Source organism: Lampetra planeri, chromosome 18, assembly GCF_965212315.1.
Source record: "Lampetra planeri chromosome 18, kcLamPlan1.2.h2, whole genome shotgun sequence".
In the NCBI taxonomy this organism is placed as follows: Eukaryota; Metazoa; Chordata; class Hyperoartia; order Petromyzontiformes; family Petromyzontidae; genus Lampetra; species Lampetra planeri.
This window is the reverse complement of record NC_136124.1, coordinates 12531047-12551089: the sequence shown is the minus strand read 5'-3', so window position 1 is coordinate 12551089 and position 20043 is coordinate 12531047. Positions and strand designations below refer to the sequence as shown.

Sequence of the window (20043 nt, the reverse complement as noted above, 5' to 3'; positions counted from 1 at the left end):
CATTGAGCCATCATTTGTGGACAGGTCACTTCTGAAAAAGAGCTATACAGCTCAGTGGGCCTTACCTGGTATGATGAAAATGGTAATATTAGTGATTTAAAGGCGTTTACTGCTGATTAATGAGTTGTTTATACACGTGGGAGGAAACCGGAGCACCTGGAGAAACCCACGCATGCAAGGGGCGGGGGCCAACACTCAATTCCCGTACAGATGGAAATAGATGGAGATTAGTCACGCTCGCTGTACGGCGATCCACCAACCCTCGTCGCTGCCTCTACAGCGCTGGGATAGAGGCAGCAGCCGGGCACGGCGAGGCCACCGCTTCCCATCCACGCGCATAACTCGACGACGCGCCTGCGCATGCGTGCGTGCGTGCGGCGCTGCCCGCAGGTGCGCGTGATGTTCGAGGTGCAGGACCTGCGCTACGCGACGCTGGCGACGGTGTCGCGCTGCGGCATGGTGTGGTTCAGCGAGGACGTGCTCAGCACCGACATGGTGTTCGGCCACTTCCTCGCGCGCCTGCGCAGCATCTCCCTGGACGAGGCCGAGGAGGAGGCGCAGCGGCGCCGCACGGGGGGGCAGGACCGCGACGACGAGGCGCTGTCGCCCATGCTGCAGGTGGCGCGCCGGGGGGGTGACGCGTGGGGGTGGCGCGCCGGGGGGGTGACGCGTGGGGGTGGCGCGCTGGGGGGGTGACGCATGGGGGTGATGCTCGGAGGTGACACGCTGGAGTAACGTGTGGGGGCGGCACGCAGAGCAGCACGTGGGGCAACGTATGGGGTTGGCACACAGGGTGACATGCACCGACACAGGCCTCTGGCCCTGTCTCAAGGCCCAATCTCCCACGTTGCCGGTCACACGCAAGGTGACGTACCGACTTAGCGCCGTGGCCACGTGACCTGTCCCACAACTCCGTGCGTTGCGAACGGCCTCTTTCCTCCCCCCCCCCCCCTCCCCGTGCCCTCGGCGGCACCAGATCCAGCACGACGTGGCGGCGGTGCTGCAGCCGTACTTCACCTCGGGGGGCCTCGTGACGAAGGCGCTGGAGCACGCGTCGCGCCTCGAGCACATCATGGAGTTCACGCGGCTGCGCTGCCTCGGCTCACTCTTCTCCATGCTGCACCAGGCGTGCCGCAACGTGGCGCTTTACAACGCCAACCACCCCGACTTCCCCATGCCCGCCGACATGCTGGAGCGCTACGCGCAGGTGAAGGGACGCGTCCACTCGCCCGCCCGCCCGCTCGCTCGCGAACTCACCGACTCAACGACTCACTCAACGCTGGCACGTGGTTGTGACTGTTGCACCAACATTGGACAAACGTTCCACGTTTTCTGGGCACACAAATAATCTGATTGGTTGTTCCTGTGGGGTCTTCCTCCCTCTGCACCTCCGATTAGCACGGTTGGCGACATACGATGCAGAAGCAGTTCATCATACATACTGTACATACAAGACACCTATTTAAGAAGCCGGGTCAAATCACACAGTTAGTCTGACTTTCTGAATCCTTGTCCTGACAATGCTTGGGGCATTTGCAAGCGAAACGTCACGAATCTGATTGCTAAATTTGGTGGTGAGATGTGTTGTTAAACTTACCGGTGAACTGAAGCAATAATAACACTTGTAAACAAATGAATTTGTTTGGCTGTATCGGGTGGTGGAAGGGATAGTAGTATCACGACACAAATTTTATTATGTGGCCTAAGCCAAAAATCTATTACGTATCATGATATTGGCTGCACAAAATCTCCGTGTTAAGTAAACTTCCTAATCGCCCGCTCGTTCACTCACTCTCTCATCCATTCTTATTCGCACTCGCCCGCTCGATGGCTCATTTACTGACTCGCCTGCTTGCTCACTGAAAAAATTACTCCCTGACTCACTCATGCACCCACGCCCTCATTCAATCACTCGCTGGGCTAGCGAACTGTGCCAGGAACCTGTGAGCCGAGTTTGATTCCTGGCCATGGCTCACATCGGTGGTGAGTGATATCTGAACCGGTTCTTGGCCGACTCGAGAATTACTCAAACCTAGATGAGTACCTGATGCGGTGTGTAAACACAAAGCACTGGGGAGGCAAAGGCAGTCGGCCGTGGTTCCGGCCACACAAACTCCTTGTGCACCGTGGCGGTCTTCTTAACTGCTCGCTAATAGCACCTGCTCCAAAACTCGGCCACCCAAGTTCGATTCCCGTTCACGGCCAACCTCAGCGACGAATGTCTGAACCAGTTCTGGGCCTCCCCTAGGTCGACCTGGTGCGGCACACAAACATCAGCCTTTTCAGGTGCTTCAAAACAGCACTTGCCCCAACAGTCTGCTAAGGCTACACGGGAGGGAGGGACCTTTGTCTTTGTGCGTGTTTGTGCGTGCCGCAGCGGTACCTGGTGTACGCCGTGCTCTGGTCGTTTTCGGGGGACGGGCGACTCAAGATGCGCTCGGAGCTGGGCGAGTACATCCGGCGCGTCACCACCATCCCGCTGCCCACCGCGCCCAGCCTGCCCATCATCGACTTCGAGGTGCCCGCACACCCCCACTCTCTCCCCCACTCTCGTCTCTAGTCTACAGCGATGGTTGTAGCAGGAGCCTCTAGTCTATAGCAGGGGCCACGCTGAGGCTGATGGAGCTGACACCGCTGTACAAACGAGACGGCAGAGCCGAGACAAAAACGACCGCTCCTGGAATCGAACTGTGACCCCGAGGAGTCCTGACATTCCGTCAACCCGTTAGGGGTGGGGGTTGGGGGTGGGGGCGCACTCGTCACTGCACTTGCCCATCAATCACCACTGCAGTGGCGACAGTGTGGTTGCTGTCGTGAAAGTCACATGATCCTGTATTTTAATTAACGAAGAATCAAACTCCCGCCAGGCATTCTGGGACACGTGGGTCTGGGTCCCTTTGGGTTGTGTCGTGCTCTCAAGCTGCTGTGCGCGTGTACGGTTCGATTCCCGCTCACGACCTATAACAGTGGCGAATATCGGCATTGGTCCTGAGCCTCCCCTAGGTCGACTCAGCCTTAAATAACTACCTGGTGCGGTGTATAACTATCAGCACCGAGGAGACCACCCACCTCCGTCGTGTGCCACCGTGGCGGCCTTCGTAGGTGCTCCTCGCTCGCAGCACTTGCCCCCAACAAGTCCGTGGAGGCTACGCGGGGGCTCTTTGTCTTTGCATCCCTCCCAGGTGTCCATCACGGGCGAGTGGGTGCCCTGGCAGGCCAAGGTCCCCCAGATCGAGGTGGAAACGCACAAGGTAACGCAGTCGGCGGCTACGCGCGACGGCTTGTGGAGAAGTTGGTGGGGGGGGGGGTGAGGAAACGTTTAGTTGAAGTGCATCGCAACTTTGAGTCGATGAGCGAGTTTCGTTGCCATAGGTCGGTGTTGCTTCGGCGCTCGTGCCGTTTTGTGCTCACGCCTGGAGACCATCCGGGGAACAACAATCGCAACCGCAGCCACACGCACGACTCTCGTTATGGTTGCGGTTTACCTCTGCTTTGTGGATGTGGCTGTATCTGTATCGGTGGTTGTGGTTTGTAGATGTGTAGTGCTGAACTTTACGCACACAACTTCTTCTTTTTCCGTCGTCACTTTTATTGTACAAAACTTCCTCCCGTTCAACACCCGTGACTTCGGCGTGCTTCTCCGCCCTCCGCCGTTCGCTCGCCATGCTCCGCTCGCCTCGGTCGCTCCGCTTTCTCCGCCTCTCTCCATCTCTCTCTCCCCGACTCTCCGCTCTCTCTGCTCCGACTGACTCTGCTCCGACTGTCTCTCTCTCGGCGTCTCCGTCTCACTCCGACTCTCCGCTTCGTCTCTCACTGTCTCACTCTGCTCTGTCTCACTCTGCCCTGTCTCACTCTGCTTTGTCTCATATCTTCTCTCGTTCCCTGTTCCACTGCTAGCCTGTTCTATCTCTCATATTTTTCTCGATCCTGCTCCCCGTCTTCTCTCCGTCCAGCTCCCAGCAACAACTCCCCGTCTCTCTCGCGCTCCCGTATATATCCCCTTCCTCATTAATTACCAATTAATTAAGCGGCGTCCCCACCGACGCCTTGCGTCCGTGGCTTCCGTCCACCATCCAATTACTGCAACGCATCTTGCAACCACTTAATGAACCATCTCCCTTCGGCCGTTATTCTCCCAGCAACACCTGTTTGCCCTGACGCGACCCCACTGTCCATAACACGCACGTGTTTCCAATTCCCCCTTTTGGCGCGCGTTAATCCACTACAGATGTATCTGTGTCTAAACCTTTGATTTGCGGTTATGTCTGCGTCTGTAGTAACGTAGTGATAGATCACGCCTGTGCTGCAGCACTGCGGGGGCGAGGGTTGGTGGATCACCCACGAATGCGTTCCTGTGGGGACCGAGGTGGTGCCATTACCATGGCTTGCCAGAAGGCGGTCACAGCAAATGTGGACCCCGCCTGTTCCATCTCTACGGGATAGAGCGTTGCCCCCTCGCATGCATGCTCATTACTTGGATGAAAGCATCCTTATATATCGGGGACCGCAGAGCTTCGGCAATTATTGGCTGCCGCTGCCTTCCCGCTCGTGCCGTCTCCTCTCCGCGACGGCGAGCGGATACAATTTAATGATTGTTGTTCGTCGTGGATTGTGGTTATGTCCGTGTCGATGACTGCGCTTGTGGCAACGTCCGCGTAGGTGGCTGCCCCCGACGTGGTGGTGCCCACGCTGGACACAGTGCGCCACGAGGCGCTGCTCTACACGTGGCTGGCGGAGCACAAGCCGCTCGTGCTGTGCGGCCCACCCGGCTCCGGCAAGACCATGACGCTGTTTAGCGCGCTGCGGGCGCTGCCCGACATGGAGGTGCGTGTGTACAGGCGTGCGTGCGTGCGTGTGGAGCGGCGGTGTAGCGGTTAGCGCTACGCTGCGCTACGAACCCGGCCACCCAAGTTCGATTCCCGCTCACGGCCACCACCAGTGACGATTATCTGAATGTGGTCGTGGGCCTCACCAAGGTCGACTCAGCCTAAAATGAGGACCTGGTGTGGTGTGTAAACATCGCCACTGGGGAGACAAAGGCGGTCTGGCGGGCGTAGTACTGACCACCCATCCTCTCGTGTGCCCTGCCGGCCTTCAAAGGTGCTCGCTAACAGCACTTGCCCCAACAGTCTGTTAAGGTTATACGGGGGATCTTTGTCTTTGTTTCGTGTGTGCTTGTGGCCGTTTCCTTAGCCCTGGCCATTTCTCCCATGAAGGAATGCAAGTGATTCGACAATTCCACGGTGGCGAGATGTTAACTCCCTTGCCGGGTATGCAGGAGGTCATGGGTTCAATCCAGACCCTGACGCCTGCTGTATATTTGGAGTTTCCCAATCATCGCGTGGATTTTTATTTGGGTCCTCCAGTTTTTTCCTCCACATTTAGAATCAACATCACGCATTTAGAGTGTTTGGCTGCTATACAGTTCCACATGATAAGCCACTTCGTTGAGCTATCATTTGTGACCAGGTCGCTTCTGACAAAGAGCTAAACAGCTCAGTGGGCCTTACCTGGTAAATAACAATCGCTATGAACGGCGGCTTCACCTACAGAATGTTCACGTGCCCCTCCGCGCCGCTAATGTGGAGGAGAGTAGCTTCTGGCTCACCACGCTGCACTGAGAAGTGGTGGCGGTGACGGTGGTGGCTTTAGGCAGAGGAGGCCCCTCTCTTGCATGAAAATGGGGGGAGGGGGGGGCGCTGTCGGTTTTCAGTCCTCAGAAAATAATGGAGAGAAGGTGGAGCGTCATTTGAGAGCTCCGCGCGTGAGAGTCGTTGTTTCGTGTTTAAGTCGGTTACATGCTAGACCCAGGGGTGGCATACATATGAGCTTGGCAGCCTCGACCTATCACCCCGCGTCCACATAGAACAAAATAAGCCGACACGCTTCTCAGAGCTGTCCCACGACGACCTCCTGACCCCTCATCGCCCGCCCCCCGCCCCCCACCCCGCCCTGCCGACCCCCCCGCCCTGCCGACCCGCCCCCCCGCCCCGCCCTGCCCCCCCCCGCCCCACCCTGCCGACCCCCCCACAGGTGGTCGGCCTGAACTTCTCGAGTGCCACCACCCCGGAGCTGCTGCTCAAGACGTTCGACCACTACTGCGAGTACCGGCGCACGCCCAACGGCGTCGTGCTGGCGCCCGTGCAGCTCAGCAAGTGGCTGGTGCTCTTCTGCGACGAGATCAACCTGCCGGACATGGACAAGTACGGCACGCAGCGCGTCATCTCCTTCATCCGCCAGGTGAGTGCTGCGGGGGGGGGAGGGGACGCCGCGGGCCGTGGGAGGCGTGTGGGCAGGGGGGCGGTGTCACGTTGTGTTCACGTTACAAACCGCGGTATCGCCCGGTATACAGGAGGTCGTGGGTTCGAATCCCAACCCTCACGCCTGCTGCTGTATATTTGGAGTTTGCATGTTTCTTTCCTCGTGTTCGCGTGGATTTTCTTCTCCGGGACCTCCGTTTTTCCCTCCACATTTAGAAACAGGCGTTTAGAGTATTTGGCTGCTATAAATTTCCACGTGATAAGCCACTTCGTTGGGCTATCATTTGTGACCAAGTTGATTATGTTAAAAGAGCGATGTAGCTTCGTGGGCCTTACCTGGAAAAATTTAAATTTATTGTTTAGTTTAAATTGTTTAACTGGCTGTGTCGGGTGGAGGTTGGTGTACGAAACATTTACATTTGCGCGATCTAACCCAAAAATAAAAAACCTTATCGTGAGTCTGTTAACCCTTTCCCTTTCGGAGACGTCTGCAAATTTCAGGGTGGGTAGTTCCGTTCACCGCTGAACGCGCAAACGGTGAGCATTAATTTTATTGAGAGAGGCATAGCACCGTTGTTTTTAAACACATTGTACTCACCGCAGAGAACCGTAGCGACACGACCGCACGCTATGATAGCTGGCGCCAAACTGTGCCACACGCCTTCTCGCATGGCCTTGTGGGAGCCTCGGTACCGATAAAGTTATTTTAGTTCAGTTTTTCTTCCGGTTTCATTTTTATGATGAACATGTTCGTCTTCGGAACGTAATCGTAAGAAAAACTGATAATGTACACGTACGTCATCGGAAGGGGAGAGGGTTAAATGTTACACGGGGGGATTTTTGCTCTCCTTGTGTGACGTAGATGGTGGAGCACGGCGGCTTCTACCGCACGGCCGACCAGACGTGGGTTCGTCTGGAGCGGATCCAGTTTGTGGGAGCCTGCAACCCGCCCACGGACCCCGGCCGCAAGCCGCTCTCACACAGGTGAAGGGGCGACCGCTACCCACGGCTTCCATTCATGTGCAGGAGGGGATCCCTTTCATGCATTTCAAAACATGCATTTGATTGTTTAGATTATTTGCTAACTACTATAAATTTCAACGTGATAAGCCACTTTGTAAAGCTATGATTTGGGGCCATATCATGGGACCTTTTTCACCTTTTGGTGTTCTCTGGTCTGACACCGGTGAGAGAGAAAAGGCCATAAAGAAGGCTGCTGTATCAGAGCATGTTTGCATGCTCACCACAAAAGGGTTATATTTGTGTTTTTTTTACATCTTAACACCTCCTGTTTTATTGCCAGAAAGGGTAAAAATCATTAATATTTTTCATACATTTGTGGCCAGGTCGCTTTGGAAAAATAAGTTAATATCTCGGTGGGCTTTACCTGGTAAGATAAAACATTGTTTAGTTGTATTTTTTTACCTTTCCTATACTTTGCACTCCTGTCGTGTTTTTGTGTTGTTGTTGTTGTAACGTTCTGACCCGCCCCTGCTGGACATCTGTGAAAAAGAGCTTAAAACGCTCATCGGATTCTTCCAGTATGAACAAATATTCTAATTCTGAGGTGTAGGGGCCATCGATACAAGTGTAATCAGCCAAACAAGCATTGATGATGACCTTATTAGGCATAGTGGTGATGGTCATCGTGTTGATAATGGCCTGTGACCTAGGCCACTGTGTGGCTAAGTTGTTAGTGCAGCAATACCCATTGTTGTACTCTACGTCTATGCTCCCTCATTCATGCTTCCCGACCTTCGCACACGCACACAGACCAGTGCGGTGAAGTATGGCCGACTATCCCGCACAACCTGTACAGGGTGGGGATGCCCTCATCTAGCAGCAGATTTACACAAAGGGCAGCGGAGCTACGGGTGTGTGCAGCGGTGATGATCACGGTGACGATGACGACGACGATGCTGATATGAATGATAATGACTGTGATGGAGACAAGAATATCAGTGACAGTGATAACATGCCTGTGAACCCATACGGTTTACCCGTAATCTTGTCCAGGGAATTAAGTTTTCAGGTCCATACGACGTACAGCTGTTTCAATACGGGCAATTTTTCTTTTGTCTATTTGTTTGTGTGTCTCCCTTGTGATGGGACTTTGTAGGATGAACGTTGAGATGTATAAGGGCACGGCGTAACCAATAGGGTCTGAATTTGTCTGTAATAAGTTAGGCAATGATAAGGGGTTGACAGGTATGCGATAACGAATGATGATGAAAATGACAGTGATGACGATAGCAATGCTGATGCTGATGCCGACCCTCTCTCGTTGCCACCCTCCCCCCTCGCCCCCCGCCCCCACCCCCCACCACCCCCGACAGATTCATGCGCCACGTCCCCGTCGTGTACGTGGACTACCCGGGCCCCGCGTCGCTCACGCAGATCTACAGCACCTTCAACCGCGCGCTGCTGCGCCTCATCCCCACGCTGCGCACCTACGCCGAGCCACTCACCGCCGCCATGGTGGAGTTCTACACCATGTCGCAGGTGGGCGCTGCGCCAGGGCAATCTTGCTTGCGGCACGAGCTTCAATGTTGCACTGGGCATTTGCACATACAGTAGATCATCGTTTATCTGACGACTTCGGGGGGCGGGAAGGGGGCACCGGATAAAAAAATAATGTCGGATAAGCAAATAATTTATTTCAAAGAGCTTATTTTTGCACATTCTTGTATAAAATTATGTTTTTAGGTGTTGTGTGTATGTTTTTTTGTGTTTTTAATTAATTTACTGTATAAAATTGGCATCAACATACATAAAGATAAAAATAAATATCCTATTGTAAAAAGTTTATTTATTTAAACTCCAATTTGGGGTGATGTACGTATTATGCTTTTGTTTCAACACAACCATGTTCTTGACCATGGCCGGACTGATGCAGCCTTTAGACCGGTGCTCCGGTGAACGTCAAATTACACAACGCAATTTTCGCTGGATCGCACTGTAGTTATTAGTCATGGGAAATGTATATACTGTACGTGCAGTATTTTAATTGTTTAAGTTATATGTAGTGTATAATGTACCATATATAATATTTTACACTGAATCAAGCATAGCTACTTTATTGTCATGCATACGGTGCCGATCGCCGGACTCGTTACAGCCTTTGGAGCAGTTTCGCTGAATTGGCCCGGAACCGCCGGATAATGTTGGAAGCCAGATAATCGCACGCCGGATAATCGATTAACCATATATACGTTTTAGTTCAACATACATACATTTTATTTCAGCCGTCCCGCGACCCACAACCTGCACCCCATGATGTGCGACCCCTAACCTTCCATGCCCCGTGCCCCCCACAGGAGCACTTCACGCAGGACATGCAGCCGCACTACATCTACTCACCGCGTGAGATGACGCGCTGGGTGCGCGGCATTCTGGAAGCCGTGCGGCCGCTGGAGAGCCTGCCCGTCGAGGGCCTCGTGCGCATGTGGGCCCATGAGGCGCTCCGCCTCTTCCAGGACCGGTCAGTGAGGGCCCGCAGGGGCGCAGGGGTCGGGCATAGAGGCCGGGCGTAGGGGCCAAGCGTAGGGGCCGTGTGGAGAGGTAGCGGTAGGGGTCGGGGTACCGGTAGGGGTCAGGGTAGTGGTAGGAGTCGGGTTAGCGGTAGGGGTCAGGGTAGGTGGCAGTAGGGGTTGGGGTAGAGTTTGGGGTAGTGGTAGAGGCAGGGGTAGCGGTAGAGAGAGTGAAGTTACAGTGAAGTCGGGGTTGTGGTAGGTGTTTATGTGGAGTTGAGAGTTAGGGTTAGAGTAGGGGACAGGGTTATAGTCAGAGTTACGGTTTGGTTTAGAGTTGTGATTGTGTTGTGTTTGAGATAAGGCCATGGTTACGGTTGGTGTTCGGGTTTGGGTCAAATTTGGTTTTTGTGCTTTATTTTGGTCACGGTTAAGGGGTTAGCAGGATTTCAAGTTCTGCTTGCTTCACAGGAATTGCCCAATACATCAGATTATTCTCTAAATAAAATGTATTGGTATACTATATATATTTTCCATAATACAGGTTTTTTTGGGTTAGATCGCGTAAATATATAAATGTGTTGTTAAAACCCGCCACCACCCGACACAGCCAATTAGTAAAGGTTGTCACGTAGACAGAACATGCCAATTCATCACTAGTACAGCACACCGGTGTGTTGGAGAGCCAAGCCACAACATTTACAATCTGAGTACGACGTTTCGGGTTTAATGACACATTTATATATTTACACGATCTAACCCAAAAAAACCTCTATTATGGATGATATTGGTTGTAAAAGCCTATGTGTTAAACTATTTATATTTGACGGTTTTTGCTTTGTTAAGTAATGCCAACGTGGTCTCTTCATTTTAGTTTGGGATTACAATTGGAGTTGTCGTTGGGGTTGATGTTGTTGCTTATTGCCGGGATTAGAATTGGATATGGGGTAAGGATAGTGACAGAGGAATGCGGTGTGATTAGGCCCATGGTTAGGGCTTGGCGTTTTGGTCGAGTTGAGGTTAAGGACAGCTTTGAATGATAACGTTTATATTTTCTTTTGCAATATTCACGTTCAAAGTTGCGGTGAATCACTTAAGGATGATGCGGCTCTAAATATGCAAGTTTAAAGTGCGACGTTGGGCCAACATTTACGTGTCTACTGGGGGGTGTCGTGCCCTTGTTTGCTGTGTAACACCACCGGCTTCTCCTGCTCAAGTGAACTTTAATTGAATCCTGTGCCTCCACCTTTTCCCTCCACCTGTCCCTCCACCTGTCTCTCTGCCTGTCTCTCCATCTGTCCCTCCACCTGCCTGTCCACCGACCCCCCGTCTCTCCCTCATCCGCGTGACCATCCCAAGGCTGGTGGATGAAGAGGAGCGGAGATGGACAGACGAGAACATCAACATGGTCGCCCTCAAGCATTTCCCCAACATCGACCGCCACAAGGCCCTGGCCCGACCAATCCTCTTCAGCAACTGGCTGTCCAAGGTGCCCTGACCCCAACAATAGTGCTAGCCCAACACTAGCACAAACCAAAGCCCAACCTCACTTGGCTCTGCAAGGTGTCATGTCCTGTCACTTTACCTCACGTTGTGTCACTTTACCTCACGTTGTGTCACTTTACCTCATGTCCTGTCACTTTACCTCACGTTGTGTCACTTTACCTCATGTCCTGTCACTTTACCTCACGTCCTGTCACTTTACCTCACGTCCTGTCACTTTTCCTCATGTTGTGTCACTTTACCTCACGTCATGTCACTTTACCTCACGTTGTGTCACTTTACCTCACATCGTGTCACTTTACCTCATGTCCTGTCACTTTACCTCACGTCCTGTCACTTTACCTTACGTCCTGTCACTTTACCTCACATCGTGTCACTTTACCTCTCATCGTGTCACTTTACCTCACGGCGTGTCACTTTACCTCACGTTGTGTCACTTTACCTCATGTTGTGTCACTTTACCTCACATCGTGGCACTTTACCTCTCATCGTGTCATTTTACCTCATGGCGTGTCACTTTACCTCACATTGTGTCACTTTACCTCACGTCCTGTCACTTTACCTCACGTCGTGTCACTTTGCCTCACGTTGTGTCACTTTACCTCACGTTGTGTCACTTTACCTCACGTCCTGTCACTTTACCTCACGTCGTGTCACTTTACCTCACATCGTGGCACTTGACCTTTCATCGTGTCACTTTACCTCACATTGTGTCACTTTACCTCACGTTGTGTCACTTTACCTCACGTTGTGTCACTTTACCTCACGTTGTGTCACTTTACCTCACGTCCTGTCACTTTACCTCACGTCGTGTCACTTTACCTCACGTCGTGTCACTGTACCTCACGTCCTGTCACTTTACCTCACGTTGTGTCACTTTACCTCAAGTCGTGTCACTGTACCTCACGTCCTGTCACTTTACCTCATGTTGTGTCACTTTACCTCACGTCGTGTTACTTTACCTCACATCCTGTCACTTTACCTCACGTTGTGTCACTTTACCTCACATCCTGTCACTTTACCTCACGTCCTGTCACTTTACCTCACGTCGTGTCACTTTACCTCACATTGTGTCACTTTACCTCACATCCTGTCACTTTACCTCACGTCCTGTCACTTTACCTCACGTCGTGTTACTTTACCTCACATCGTGTGACTTTACCTCACATCCTGTCACTTTACCTCACGTCCTGTCACTTTACCTCACGTCCTGTCACTTTACCTCACATCGTGTCACTTTACCTCACATCGTGTCACTTTACCTCACGTCGTGTTACTTTACCTCACATCGTGTCACTTTACCTCACATCGTGTCACTTTACCTCACGTCCTGTCACTTTACCTCATGTCCTGTCACTTTACCTCACGTCCTGTCACTTTACCTTACGTCCTGTCACTTTACCTCACATCGTGTCACTTTACCTCTCATCGTGTCACTTTACCTCACGGCGTGTCACTTTACCTCACGTTGTGTCACTTTACCTCATGTTGTGTCACTTTACCTCACATCGTGGCACTTTACCTCTCATCGTGTCATTTTACCTCATGGCGTGTCACTTTACCTCACATTGTGTCACTTTACCTCACGTCCTGTCACTTTACCTCACGTCGTGTCACTTTGCCTCACGTTGTGTCACTTTACCTCACGTTGTGTCACTTTACCTCACGTCCTGTCACTTTACCTCACGTCGTGTCACTTTACCTCACATCGTGGCACTTGACCTTTCATCGTGTCACTTTACCTCACATTGTGTCACTTTACCTCACGTTGTGTCACTTTACCTCACGTTGTGTCACTTTACCTCACGTTGTGTCACTTTACCTCACGTCCTGTCACTTTACCTCACGTCGTGTCACTTGGCGTCACTTCACCTCACGTGGCGTCGCCGTGCAGGACTACGTGCCGGTGGAGCAGGAGGAGTTGCGCGAGTACGTCAAGGCGCGTCTCAAGATCTTCTACGAGGAGGAGCTCGACGTGCCGCTCGTTCTCTTCAACGAGGTGCTCGACCATGTGCTCCGCATCGACAGGTGAAACGCCCACTCGCTCGCTCGCTCACTCGGGGGGTCGGCTATCGGTCGGCAGTCGACTGAACATTCGTTGTATCATTATTCGATGGGTCAGCCAGTCCCGTCGGTCAGTGTGTTGGTTGCCCAGTCTCTAGGTGGGTAGGTCAGTTTGTTGATCTTTTGGTCATTGGGTCAACCAGTTAGTGCGCTATGGTGGCGAGATGTTAACTACCTCGCCTGGTAAACAGGAGGTCGTGGGTTCGAATCCCAACTTTCACGCCTGTATATTTTGAGTTTGCATGTTCTCTCTCCCCGTGGTCGCATGGATTTTTCTCCAGGTCCTCTGGTTTTTCCCTTCACATTTGGAATCAATCTCACACGTTTAAGAGTATTTGGTTACTGCTATTAATTTCCACGTGATAATAAGCCACTTCGTTAAGCTACCATTTGTGATGGGGCCTTAAAAATCGTAGTAGGAGTCATCAGTAAATCATTAGGTTGGTTGATTGGTTAGTCATTGATACCCAGTTCATTGTGTCATATAAGAACTATTTAGGCAGATCAGAGCAAGCACGTGTCTTTTGACTTTTTAACCCGAGGCGGCCGTGTCATCGTCGTGGTCATTGCGATCAGCGTCGTCATCATCATCGTGGCTCACATCGTTGCCGTGGCCGTCTCCTCGTCACGCAGGATCTTCCGGCAGCCCCAGGGCCACCTGCTGCTGATCGGGGTGAGTGGCGCGGGGAAGACGACGCTGTCGCGCTTCGTGGCGTGGATGAACGGCCTCAGCGTTTACCAAATCAAGGTGAGACACTCGTCGGGTTAAGCCGGCTCATGCCTCCGAGGAGTCGAATCTAAAACTGTGAACTATTTTTTATTTTGCCAGGTGAGAAGGCCCACTGAGCTACATAGCTCTTTTTCAGGAGCGTGGAAATTTCTAGCAGCCGAATGCTTTGAACGCATGTCGATTATAACTGTGAAGGGAACAAACGGAGGACCCAGCTAAACATCCACGCGACCACGGAGAGAGCACGCAAACTCCAAATATACAGGCGTCAGAGTCGGGATCGAACCCACGACCTCCTTCATACCAGGCGAGGGAGTTAACATCTCACCATCACGACGGTCCACGGCTCTCCGCATGTCTCTGTGTCTCCTTAGCTTCATTATTATTATAAAGGGCGGTGGTGACTAGGCACATGGCCCCTAATTCAGCACATTATGAAGCGAGGGTTGGTGGATCGAGGTGCATTACCCTGGCCCGCCAGGAGAAGGTAGCACAGCAAATGTGGACCCCACTCGTTCCAACAGTATTAGAGAGTATTGCCCCCTCACAGATGTGGGCTTTTACCTCGGTGCTCCAGTTTCCTCCCACAAGTATAAATGCTCATCTATGGGACCCGTGGCTATAACAGCTCAACCCAAGCTTTGATGCTTGCATTGCCATTGTGCTGTTCGCCTTTTGGCGTTCTCTGGTCTAACACTGGTGGTGAGTCAAGGTCATAACGGAGGCTGTCTCTGGTGTGGGCCAATCAGTTTCATGGACAGTGCATATACATGATCAAAGCATGTTGTTTGCATGTTTTACCACAAACACGTGTGGTTAATTCAGACTTGATGCTTCGCAATCGGTGTCTATTTGGTGTTTGAAGGCTGTTCTTTTTTCATTATAAATACTCATTAATGGGCTGACACCATACACATATATAAGACCGCCAAGCTTGGGCAGTCGTTGGTGCAGAATCATTGCGTTTCTGCCTTCCGGCTCGTCTGTGGTTCTCCTCCTGGTTCCTCTGAGTCGTCCTCTCCCTCTCTCGAGAGAGCGAGCGAACTCCGTGTGGCCGCGCATTACAAGTTGACACGATCATAATTATTATTACTCTTCATCATCGATTATCTGGCTGCTTCCAACATTATCTGGCGGTCCCGGGCCGATCCTGCGACACCGACAACACCGTTCCAAAGGCCGTAACCAGTCCGGCGATCGGCACCGCGTGCGTGACAAACAAAATAGCTGCGCTTGATTTCAGTGTTAAATATTATAGATACAGTACATTATACACTACATGCAACTTAAACAATGAAAATACTGCACGTGTATACATCACCCCATGATGCAGAGTGGTCGAGATTGGAGTGCTAAGTACTGTATAGTAAATACAGTAACTTTTTAAAGTAGGATATTTATTTTAGTTAATTTATTCCAATTTCACATAGTAAATACATGTACAGCACTAGAAAAACATATAACAACACATACAAACATAATGTCACACAATAATGTGCAAAAATAAGCTATTTTAAATTATGATTGGTGATTATCTAGCATTTTTAAAAATCTGGCTCCCACTCCTGCCCGAAGCCACTTTATAATTATAATTGATGATCGTCTGTATTATTATTATTGCCAATTTTACATGGTGCTGTCTCACGCCACCGGTCGTGAGTGAGCGACTGAATGAGTGAGCGAGTAACCGACGCCAATTCTATGATTTTATAGAATGGCCAGAGAATTTAAATTTTGTACAGATTTAGTCCTTGCTGAAAACTTTTTTTATACACTGGCCTCAAAATGTAACGTCCAAAATTGTGAACTTTTTGGGTTATAAATAGACTCTTAAACATCTTTTGATCTTGAGGTTTCCCAGGGACCTTGAATCGAACTATGACAGACTTTCCATCGCTGAACATTTTGGATACTAGAAGTCAGAGTATAAAGTGTGCAGGACCAGTTACTCAGAATTCACAAAGCCTTGAACCCGCAGCAGGGAGCCACCTGATCCAGTGTCCAGTTTGGAAATTAAAGACGCAAGCCACAGGAGTGTGACCGTCACTGTGCAACCCACACTATGGACCCTGTAGTACACCCTTAGAGACCCATAGAAATACATCGCGACTCACAGAGACACATAGACTCGTAGAGACGCATAGAGATACCGATACAAAAATACATGCATATAGACCAATAGATATTCATAGAGACACATGCAACCCACACTCTGGACCCCATAGTAAAACGCTGTAGTCTGCACTCCTTCAATGGAGGAGGAGCAGACAAACGACACGAACTCTCTCCTGAAGCCCTTTCGTCGTTACTAGCAGACCTCGACTGTAGCATTTAACTCCTGAAGGTATTGTCATTGGGGTCTGACTTGAGCTTGAAGCTTCGTGCATAAGAAAAAACACTTGACAGTCACTGCGGGGTTACTTTGCGAAGGGTTCTTTACATGCTTCCAGGATGACATCACTCCACTGCTACGGCACCTGCCACGGTAATGTGGAATGTACACCACTGGGCTCACGGCCGCTGACTGAGACGAGTGCCGTCACCATCGCTCGTTGGGAGCAGACGGATATTTTACGACGCGGGCTCCCGCGCTTGCGCCGCTCCTGCTGCTTCCCACCACGCGTTTCCCGCGTCGTGCCCTCCCCGGTGTTTGAAACGACGTCCGACGTTGTTCCTCCTCTTCCTCGTGTGCACGAAAGACAGCACCACCCCCGCAAATACGCATTTTTAATTCTGGTGGGGGGTGTGGGGGTATTATCTTGACCTTTGACATCGTGACGTCCAGCGCAACCTTTGCCCCCCGCGTAAAACCGAATGCCCCGACGCGGCGACCCCTCCCGCCTTTTCCGCAGGTGCACCGCAAGTACACGGGCGAGGACTTCGACGAAGACCTGCGCACCGTGCTGCGCCGCGCCGGCTGCAAGAACGAGAAGATTGCCTTCATCATGGACGAGTCCAATGTGCTGGACTCGGGCTTCCTGGAGCGCATGAACACGCTGCTCGCCAACGGAGAGGTACGGCGGCGCGAGGCACTCGCCAATTAGCCCAACGGTGGGCGGGGGGGGGAGGTGGGGGGGAGGTGGGGTTGGGGGGTGGGCGCGGCCGGCCCACCGTGGCTGGAGAGGCGAGAGGTCTCGCCGGGGAGCGTGGAGCCGGCGTTTCGGTGAGGTTCTGGGTGTGAGTCTGGAGCGGTGTTCTTCTTCGTTGCAAGGCCCCTGCTTGGCCACTGGCGGCAACCCCCTTGGTGGCCTTTAGTGTGGTCCTGCTGACATGCGGCCCCCGCCCCAGACAATACACAAAAGTGAACATCCCACCCCCATCATCATCGCGCTACTGTCAAACCCCCAATGGTTTCAAATCTGTGGTGGCCATCACACACTGGCGATGTCTTATCGGTGAAAGTGCCGCCCCCCTCCTGAAAATGTAGTGAAGAACCCTGCTCTGGAGTGTGGGGCGTGCGTGGTGAAGCCGGGTGCTCAATCGCCACGGTGAGACTGGTCTCAAGGGGTCGTACGAAACAGTGCAACGCGAGCGTCCGGGGGGAAATGGTCGGTGACACCCGCACACACACACGCGTGCGTGCGTGCACGTGTGTGTGTGCCGCTTGTGTAATTCAGCGATGGTCGTCCCGTGGATAGGCTGGCCAGGGCCACGGGAATGAGGAATTTCCACCGCTGGCTTAGCACCACCAATGGAGACACTGGCGGAGCCAGTGGGGGGGGGGTGGCACGTGCCCCCCCAATGATCCGATCGAAATCCACAATTTTTATCGGATTATTTGGCATTTTGCGACCACCACTGCCACTGTGTAGCGTATTATTACGTGCAAAGCAGTTATAAGTGACTCAGAATTGTGCGCAGTTGCGTATACAGTTCACGACTTCCCTAAAGGCAAACACCTTCAGCGAGCGCGAGGCCGATCATGTAGGGTTCGAATTTGACCCCCGATCGATGGCTGCGCCATCGCAGCACACGCGTCAAACAACTCCGATCATTTTTCATTGCTGGTGGGGTTGTCCCCCCTACCTGAAAATCCTGGCTCCGCCATTGAATGGAGACGGGCGCCATCCCATTCACCCGAAATGCACTCTGTGCCACCGTGCCTCTCCGTGCCACCCTGTCGCTCTGTGCCACCGTGCCGCTCCGTGACGCACACCGCTCCGTGGCACCGTGCCGCTCCGTACCTCGCAGGTGCCGGGACTGTTCGAGGGCGACGAGTACGCGGCGCTCATGACCGGCTGCAAGGAGGGCTCGCAGAAGGAGGGCCTCATGCTGGACTCGCACGAGGAGCTGTACCGCTGGTTCACCAGCCAGGTGATGCGCAACCTGCACGTGGTGTTCACCATGAACCCGTCCTCCGAGGGCCTTAAGGACCGCGCCGCCACCTCCCCCGCGCTCTTCAACAGGTGACCTCCCCCCCCACCTCCTCCCCACCACCGTACCCCTTTCATGAACTCCCCCCATGTGCGTGTGTGCGTCGTCATTATTGCTGTCATTGTCGGCCTGTAACTTCCCCCACCGCTGGGTAAAGTCCTCCCCCGTTTTTCTCCCATCCTATCCTTCGCCTATGGGTCTCTGTGGGTCTCTGTGTGATGAGAGTCTATGGGTCTCTGCATAATGAGTCTATGGGTATCTGTGTGAGTCTGTGGGTCTCTGTGTGAAGCTATGGGTCTCTGTGTGAATCTATGGGTCTCTGTGTGAGTCTACGGGTCTCTGTGCAAGTGTACGGGTCTCTGTGAGTCTACGGGTCTCTGGGTGAGTCTATGGGTCTCGATGTGAGTTTACGAATCTCCGTGAGTCTATGGGTCTGTGTGTCTATGGAAGTCTACAGGTCTCTGTGAGTCTACAGGTCTCTGTGTCTCTGTGTGTCTATGGGAGTCTATGGGTCTCCGCGCTCATGTGTTGTCATCTCTCTCATCCCGTAACGTCCCACCGGTGGACCGTTGGACCGTGTGGCGTGACACCGCGCCACCTTCGTCTCTCTCCCCACCCCCCCCCCCCCCCCGCTGCAGGTGCGTGCTCAACTGGTTCGGGGACTGGTCGACGGAGGCGCTCTACCAGGTGGGCAAGGAGTTCACGGGGAAGATGGACCTGGAGAAGCCGAGCTACATCGCCCCCGACTCGGTGCCGGCCGCGTACGACCGCCTGCCCCAGCCGCCCTCGCACCGCGAGGCCATCGTCAACGCCTGTGTCTTCGTGCACCTCACCCTGCACCAGGTGCGGTGCGGAGTGCTGCGGTGTGGAGTGGTGTTTTGTGGAGTGGTGTGGTGTGGAGTGGAGTGGTGCGGTGTGGAGTGGTGCGGAGTGGAGTGGAGTGGTGTGGAGTGGTGCGGAGTGGAGTGGTGCGGTGCGGAGTGGTTTGGAGCGGTGCGGAGTGGTGTGTAGTGGTGTGGAGTGGAGTTGAGTGGAGCGGTGCGGAGTGGTGTGGTGTGGAGTGGTGCGGTGTGGAGTGGTGTGGAGTGGAGTGGAGTGGAGCGGAGTGGTGTGGAGCGGTGTGGAGTGGAGCGGTGTGGAGTGGTGCGGTGTGGAGTGGTGTGGAGTGGAGTTGAGTGGTGCGGAGTGGAGTGGTGTGGAGTGGAGTGGAGTGGTGCGGTGTGGAGTGGAGCGGTGCGGAGTGGTGTGGAGTGGTGTAGAGTGGAGTGGAGTGGAGTTGAGTGGAGCGGTGCGGCGTGGTGTGGAGTGGTGTGGAGTGGAGTGGAGCAGTGTGGAGTGGTGTGGAGTGGAGTGGTGCGGTGTGGAGTGGTGTGGTGTGGAGTGGTGCGGTGTGGAGTGGAGTGGTGAGGAGTGGAGTGGTGTGGAGTGGAGTGGTGTGGTGTGGAGTGGTGCGGAGTGAAGTGGTGTGGAGTGGAGTGGTGTGGAGTGGAGTGGTAAGGTGTGGAGTGGAGTGGTGCGGTGTGGAGTTGTGCGGAGTGGTGTGGAGTGGAGTGGTGCGGAGTGGAGTGGAGCGGTGCGGAGTGGTGCGGAGTGGAGTGGTGTGGTGTGGAGTGGTGTGGTGTGGAGTGGAGTGGTGTGGAGT

At 53.1% G+C, this 20043-nt stretch overlaps 1 protein-coding gene across 1 annotated transcript in view; it reads left to right on the top strand.

The window, feature by feature from the left end:
* The window catches only part of LOC144723685 (cytoplasmic dynein 1 heavy chain 1-like), a 124688-nt gene that overhangs the window by 66587 nt on the left and 38058 nt on the right, over nucleotides 1-20043 (top strand). The window contains exons 39-53 of the mRNA XM_078602605.1: nucleotides 391-618; nucleotides 977-1207; nucleotides 2378-2518; nucleotides 3183-3251; nucleotides 4660-4824; nucleotides 6034-6240; nucleotides 7123-7244; nucleotides 8597-8762; nucleotides 9578-9741; nucleotides 11090-11219; nucleotides 13128-13261; nucleotides 13931-14045; nucleotides 16880-17041; nucleotides 18219-18433; nucleotides 19040-19244. Coding sequence (XP_078458731.1) covers nucleotides 391-618; nucleotides 977-1207; nucleotides 2378-2518; nucleotides 3183-3251; nucleotides 4660-4824; nucleotides 6034-6240; nucleotides 7123-7244; nucleotides 8597-8762; nucleotides 9578-9741; nucleotides 11090-11219; nucleotides 13128-13261; nucleotides 13931-14045; nucleotides 16880-17041; nucleotides 18219-18433; nucleotides 19040-19244 — 2454 coding nt within the window. The remainder of the gene's footprint in view (nucleotides 1-390; nucleotides 619-976; nucleotides 1208-2377; nucleotides 2519-3182; nucleotides 3252-4659; nucleotides 4825-6033; nucleotides 6241-7122; nucleotides 7245-8596; nucleotides 8763-9577; nucleotides 9742-11089; nucleotides 11220-13127; nucleotides 13262-13930; nucleotides 14046-16879; nucleotides 17042-18218; nucleotides 18434-19039; nucleotides 19245-20043) is intronic.